The 7,500-nt window shown below is 46.2% G+C and overlaps 1 protein-coding gene across 2 annotated transcripts in view; it reads right to left on the reverse strand.

The window, feature by feature from the left end:
- zgc:158766 (uncharacterized protein LOC100009641 homolog) overlaps positions 1 to 7,500 on the reverse strand; it is a 32,663-nt gene that overhangs the window by 2,798 nt on the left and 22,365 nt on the right. For both annotated transcript variants that reach the window (XM_053487581.1, XM_053487580.1), the window contains exons 14-22: positions 6,562 to 7,376; positions 6,224 to 6,473; positions 6,022 to 6,111; positions 4,326 to 4,550; positions 4,059 to 4,229; positions 3,399 to 3,576; positions 2,850 to 2,966; positions 1,791 to 2,039; positions 610 to 833 (exon numbers count right to left, since the gene is read on the reverse strand). In XM_053487581.1, coding sequence (XP_053343556.1) covers positions 610 to 833; positions 1,791 to 2,039; positions 2,850 to 2,966; positions 3,399 to 3,576; positions 4,059 to 4,229; positions 4,326 to 4,550; positions 6,022 to 6,111; positions 6,224 to 6,473; positions 6,562 to 7,376 — 2,319 coding nt within the window. The remainder of the gene's footprint in view (positions 1 to 609; positions 834 to 1,790; positions 2,040 to 2,849; positions 2,967 to 3,398; positions 3,577 to 4,058; positions 4,230 to 4,325; positions 4,551 to 6,021; positions 6,112 to 6,223; positions 6,474 to 6,561; positions 7,377 to 7,500) is intronic.

Consider the following 7,500-nt stretch of genomic DNA (forward strand, 5'->3'; position numbering starts at 1 on the left):
ACACACACAGACATGCAAAACCCACACACACACAAACAAATGTACAGACACACACAAACACGCAAACACACACACACACACACACACGCAAACACACACACACACACATGCAAACACACATATGCAAAACCCACACACACAAACACATGTACAAACACACAAACACACACACACACAAACACATGTACAAACACACACACACGCACGCACGCATCCACACACACACACACACACATTAACACACTTACATGGTAACATATGCACATATGCACGCACACACACAGTTAAGTATTCCAACACACTTACACATACTTACACACACTCCAACATGCACACACACACACAGTTTAACATGCCAAAACACACACACACACACACACTAAAATATGCTTACACAGACACACACCCAGACATGTTTTCACAGACTCCCCCCCCCCACCTCCCCCACCACACACACACACCCACACATGCAGACCCCCCCCCCCTGACCCCCCCCCCCCCACTGAAACTCTGAGGCTTTGTGCCCAACTACAAAAGTGGTGTGTTTGTGAGAAACAATGTGTGTGCGTGTGTGTGTGTGTGTGTGTGTGTGTGTGTGTGTGCCCTCACCGCTGTGATGAAGCTGTTGGCGTCGCTGTGCTCCTTGGGGAAGCGGTGTGACGGAGACGAGGACAGGGACGAGGAGCACAGGAAGGACGACTCGCTGCTGAACGAGTCCATGATGAGGGACGAGTGTCGGGGGACGGACAGAGCGCTCACGCTGCTCACGCTGTTCACGCTGTTCACGCCGTCGCTCGAGGTGCTGTGTGAGGACGACTCGGACCCTTCTGTGACTGCACACACACACACACACATAAATACACACACACACACACAGAATTAAAAACACATTAAGAAATAAATCTGTGTGTTGTGTGAAGTAATAGTGTGATGAAGCGGAGCTCACACTCGCTTAAATGATAAGGAAGGAGTCTCCAGTGTCCCACGTCCCTGTGGACGAGCCGTTGCTATAGCAACGACAACCTGTGAGCCTGGGTGCATTAATATACTGTAAACCTGTGATGTGTAACACGCTGTAGGTGCAGAGAAACTCAATCTAATGCCTTTGAATCAAAATTGTGAAAATACGTCTACGTGCATGTGTGTGTGTGTGTGTGTGTGTGTGTGTGTGAGGCCACACCGTAGCGTGTAGCGTTTCAACTATCTTCTCATTGATCATTGTTGCGGCTCGTGTAAAGAAAAACCGCACGCTGAAAAATAGGTATGAGTTTAGCTGTTGTACTTTGTAGGCCTTTTCAGAGTTCACTCACTTTGCACCACACACACACACACACACACACACACACACACCATCTAGGTCCTTCATATGGTTTCATAGTTTATTTCGAAACCAGGCCAATGATGTAGGAGGTGTTTCCTGTTACATTTCCTCTGCTGCTAAAACCACACACACACACACACACACACACACACACACACACCCTCTCTTTCACTCTGACCATCATACTGACCTTCGTATAACATTGGTACATTTTCAGCACACACACAGGGACTGTAAAAACTTTATCTTAACATTATTCTTTATTATCTAAAGATCTGTGTTTAATTAATAGCTGCACATAGAGCGCCCCTAGTGGTCGGTTCTTGCTATCACACATACAGTACACATTAAAATCTTTAGATGTGCTTGTTTTTTTCGTTGCCGCCACCAGAGGGCGCACAATGCAAAAGTGAGGCCTGTCTGTGGTGGATCTTCTGTTACGCGCGTGGGACGTGCGTGCGGGGCTCACCCACGGAGGGCTGCGTGGCGGCGGCGTCGTGCTCCAGCTCGTCCTCCTCGATGCAGTCGTAGTGCCAGTGGGCGAGGGGCGGGTGTGGGGCGGAGCTAAAGAGCGGCAGGTTGAGGGAGCTCATGAAGGAGGACGAGGAGTGGCTGCTGGACGAGGACGAGCTGCTGTTGGAGATGGTGGAGTGCGGTCTCTTGAACGGGCTGGAGTGATCGTACGAGGAGACGGAGACGGAGGAGCGGCCGCGCGACTCTGTGGAGAGAAAAGCAAGGAGACGTCGACACGACGGAATTTTTTCGTCTAGCAGAAATAAAAAAGGGCTGTGATTGGTTAAACACAGCGACCAATGAAAAGAGAGGAAAGGCGGGGTCAGCGCAGGGTCAATTAAATTTACTTTTTATAATGTTTACTTTAACACGTTTACTAGCAGAGCAAACATTACTAAACACACACACACACACACACACACAGAGTCAGGTCTAGGCATGAGAGGTCTTTTCAGGACTGTTTGAGAAGGAGGTGCTGAAAGACAGCAGAGGGATCTCCAACCTCCAGAGTGAGAGAGAGAAAGAGAAAGAGAGAGAGAAAGAGGAATGGAAAGTTGGGGAAAATTACAGCTGAGTAAATAAGAAAAAGTGAAACAATAAAGAGGAACAGAGAGAGAAAAAATAGAAAGAGAAACATAAACATAAACAGAGGAAGACACTGAATGGAAAGAAAGGGTGGAGAGAGTGTGTGAGAAAGAAGAGTAGAGGGGGAAAAAGCAGAACAGAGAGCGGGAGAGAGAGAGGAAGACAAAAAGTGAGAGAAGTACAGAAAGAGTGAGAAATAGAGACAGCGAGAGAGACAGAAAGACAGGGAAAAGGAAAGACAGAAAATGCTGAAAAGAATAATGGGAAATGATAGAGAAGAGATAAACAGGGAGACAGAGAGGCGAGGAATAGACAGAAAGAAAGAGAGAAAGAGTTAAAGACAGAAGAAGAGGTAATGAATGAGAGAGGGAGATTGGAACAGAAGAGAGAGGGACGTGAGGAGGAGAGGGAGGATGGGTGGTGGCCGCACCAGAGCCTTTCATGATGTAATCCACGGCTCGGTCGCTGATGGCCGCGTCGCTCGGTTTGATGTCCATGAACGGCTTGTTGCCGATTCCCATAGAGACCATCTCCTGCATCCGCAACTCTGTGAGGAACAGGAGGACGTTAGGACATTCTGTAGGTCTGTCAGTCCAGATGATATACTCTCACTGTCCAGCAGAGGGCGTAGTCTCTCTCACAGACAAAAACAAGCTGCTCTCACTTACAGTATAGTCAGTGACGTCATTTTGTACAGTATCGATAATAAGAATACAGCTACTAATCACATCACTCTGCCTTTACGCTTAAGGCCACGCCCCCTGAGGCTGACGCCCACACTTAGGGTCTGAGTTAGAACATGAAGAAGATACTTTTCCCTGGTGTCCATGAGCTTCTCATACCTGTTAGCTAACAAACCTGACACACCAAACACATTCCAACATTGCAGATAAATCAGGATGCTAAAGGATGAAACATCTAAACCAAACCCTGGACAGGCCACGCCCACGAGTGGAGTTTGAACGTAGAGTTAGCTGACCTCTGTTCCTGAGCGCTTGTCTCCACAGGATTTTGCCGATGATGGAGGTCCAGGCCGCCTTGCTCTCAGCCGAGCTGGCCTGCAGGATGAACGTGTCCTGGGACTTCCTGCGCCGGAACCAGATCTCGAACCGGAGGCCGCTGTCGCCAACATTCTCCGTCATCCCGATCTCTGCCGTCTAAGTAAAACCAAGATATGATGATGTGTAATGATCTAATTCTCAAACCTGATAATAAGTAATAATAATAAAAAAACCTTTAGGGCATTCTGCTGATGATATAAATTTATACCAAGTTGAGTTTAAACTCTAAAAAGATTCAGTAATTTTTCGGACCAAACGATCCTTGCTGTTATGATGCTTGTCTAAAACCTACCAATAGGGGGAGCCAACCTCCCCCCCAAAAAAACAATCATGCTAATTTAGAGGGCGAAAAAAATTTCTTCAAGCTCACTTTGTAGGATGTTTGCGGGTTGATATGCGGATCCAGAGTGTTTCACCCCCGAGTCCGGTATACAAAAATACCTTTTCATGTTAACTTTTTAAGCTTTGTTTTTTTGTCTAGTTGTAGACAAACACATGACTGTTCCACTATCCCGAGACAAATCCAGGATATGGGATGCTTTTAAGATGTTTGATATGATTTTAAACCCTTCCCATACCTTAAATGATTGTTTGTAGATGTAGATGTCATATCCCCCTTCGATCTTTTTGGTTTTGCTGAACAGGATGAGGTCCTCAAACAGGAAGACGTGCCGGAGGTACTTTCTGCGACCGCACCACACCATGAACTCATCCTGACACCTCAGCTGACCCTGTTCCTTCAGATTCACCTACAGACCCAGATCAAATGTTTTACACTCCCTGAGCTAAACAGTATTTAAACAGCCAGGGTTTAGTGTGTATCCTATGTGTATCCTCATGCTTACGTCACATCCTCGGATGGCGTCCATGGCGAGCAGGTCGTTGCCGTGGCGCAGCTGGAACTTGACCATCTCCTCGGCGGTCCTGAGGTCGGTAAGCTCCTGCTCCTGAGACTGGCTGCACTCTTTAATCAGGTCCTTGAGCAGCAGGGCGTATTTACTCATCCTCTGGATGGGCTTCAGCAGGTAGGACGCCAGGTCCATCTTGTCCTCCAGCTCCACCTGCTTGTTCTGTGGGGAAAAACACATCAGAAATATGAAGTAGAGTAAAGCAGTGCTTCGAACAAACATGGTGAAAATGAAACAAATCTTCATTTTGAATGTGTGATGTCACAGCTGTCTTCAGACAGACGCCTAAAGGCGAACTTGTCCACACATGAGCTTTAAAAGACAGCGAGATCTTCCCATCCCCAGAGGCACTAAGAAATCGGTCATGACACAAAAACAACACAATACTTTAAATGAACAACATTAACTTCCTCCCTCTGTATCACTTTAGATTAGATTAGATTGGAACTTCACCCAGTCTCATCGATAATAAATCTAAAGTCTCCGTCATGGCGCACAGAGCTTCGGGACATGTCCTTTACCGTGAGACCTATGATCCAGACCCCCAGTGGTTTCAGTTTGAGTACGGAAACGGCAACGTTCCTGATGATCTTGCATTCCCGAACCCAGTGACCAGTGATTGTTATCAGTTGACCTCAGGAGGACATTTCAGATTCTCCCGTAGATTTAAAGGTCAATTGTGTTTGGCTCTCAGAAGATTTTTACGACGGTGGACTGCGTCTCTCTGCGTGTCTATACAGATGTTTTAGTTAAAATGCAGACATGAGAAAGGGTTAATCACCTTTCTTACATTCCTGACCTGTTTGTCAGACGTCCCTGAATTGTCCAGAATTAAAAGTGTTGACGGTTCTTGCATGAACTGGTTATGCATTAGCGACTGAATGTATTTACGCTGGACTTATGACTGGACTGCTCACACACAAACTTACTCTGTCGCTTATTGATTTGCATGTAAAAGGTTTAATAAACACTTTCTGTAGATAGCAATGTTTTTCCTAAAATGGAAGATTTAACAAACCATTGATTTTTATTTTTCAAGTATTACTTACAAAATGCTCGCCCCTGGATCCACCATGACCCTGACCGCTGCTAAATGAATTTTATTGGGGTTTTCTCAGCTGTATTTGGCCAAGCTTGAGGTAACATATAGACTTTGTTTTATCGCAATCGGTCCACAGGAAGAGAAAATATGCTACTTTGAATTTTAAACGGAAAACGTCCTTATAACATAAAAAAATGTACCTTAAAAAAATTAGTTCGTATCAAAATTCAACAGATGGCGCTACACATTATTTAACAATTGCTTATGAGAGTGCGATTAAAATAATAATACTTAATAAACCCGATAGCACACTTTTATTCCGCACATTTCAGAGTAACAAGTAAAAATTTTTGTTCATTCCAAAATTCAACAGAGGGCGCTGTACATAAAAAAAAAAAAAGGCAATTAAATTCCATGCAAACAAAGTCGCGGGCACAGCTAGTAAATAAAATGTAAAATGATAAGCATTAATTATCTCGTGCTCTAATAGCTTATCGCTTTGTTTTAAATCGTTTCACTTTTTAATAGAGTTATATAATGCTTGTTTTTGTGAAATTCAGTGCATGCTGCTCAGACGTGTGTGCGTCCCACCTTGAAGAAAGCGTTCCCGTGGCTGGTGAGCAGGGCGTCAGAGCGAGGTTTGTTCTTACTGTACAGAGCGTACATTCCAAACTTGTCCTCCTGCCAATCACAAACGCAAACACACACACACACCGTTGATCCTTAATTGCCTTCCTAAGGTCAAACCCACCCACGTGCCTGCGTCTCGGATTCATTCTTTGTAAAGACTCACGTGTCTCAGGAAGCAGGTGCTGACCGAAAGCGGGGAATGAGCACACTGCTCAAGATCCTTCAGGAAGTACTGGCTGTGGAAGTCACACAGCTTTTCCAAGTTTCCGAAGATGATGCTGCGCTTTCCGCGGAGGTCCTGCGGCAGGTCCGGCCTCTCCATCTCGGGGAAGTAGTGCTCCATGATGTAGGAGAGGGAACGCACATACTCTCTCTCTGTCGAGATCATCTCGTCCATGATGTGCTGAATTTTACTGGATGGAATAAAAATGAAAAAACTTTATGTATCATCTACTTTTCCAGACTGTGTGTGTGTTTATGTGTATACAGGACGTGTCCCACCTGCTCTGCCTCTTGTTCTCACCATCCCCTGGTCTTCCCTGACTTATGGACGGCACCGGGAGACTCCTGCTGCGCGCCAGCACTGGACTCTTCACGTGTGGCCTCTGCGGGTTGTTCTCCACACACGTGTTGCTGAGCTCCAGCCCTTTGATGTAGACCCCCAGGTATCCGTGGTGTCCCGAGAGCTCGGAGCTCACTGTCTTCTTCATCATCTTCTTCACCGGAGGCCTGCGGTGCCTCGCTACAGGCTCCGACTGACAGGAATACGACGAGTCGACTGTGCAGTCGCTGTCCGTGTCGTCCAGCGCCGACGGAGCGAGTTTATCTTTCTCAGGAGGGAAAAGAAAAGATCTGTAAGGAGAGTCATTTTTGGAGAACGGACCTGCCGAGTGAGGTTTCTCGTCCTCGAATTCGAAGCTGTTTTTGATATCGGGAAGAGAACTTCTGCTCTCTCCACACTGCAAATCCACGCATATTACAGGGAGTTCCCTGGGTTTGGAAAGCTCAGAGTCAGAATTTAGACAAGAGTCAGACACGGGTTCCTCTCTCACCGTCGCTCTTTCCAGCACCTCCTCCAGATGTTTCCGTGTCTCCTGGCACTTCATCCAGATGATGTTCCAGTGATGGAGCTGGTGGGAGCTGCCCAGTGCGGCCACCGTGTCATTTAGAGAGCTGAAGTTCTCCATGGAGAACTTGGTGGCCTCATTGTGGTAGTCCCGCAACGTCTGGAGAACTTCAGGAGACAAACGTGTGATGTTCTCTTCCAAATTCAGACGCTTGAAATAGTTCTCACAGTGCGTCATCCACTGCTGAGCCTGTGAGAGGACGATTTGATTAGTTTAGTGAGCTCATGTTCATGCTTAATTATTGATGAAACATATTTTTATATTTTTATAGTTTTTTTGCATTTTGTGCAAGATTTTGTGAAGACACAGCACC

Source organism: Clarias gariepinus, chromosome 26, assembly GCF_024256425.1.
Source record: "Clarias gariepinus isolate MV-2021 ecotype Netherlands chromosome 26, CGAR_prim_01v2, whole genome shotgun sequence".
Lineage (NCBI taxonomy): Eukaryota > Metazoa > Chordata > Actinopteri > Siluriformes > Clariidae > Clarias > Clarias gariepinus.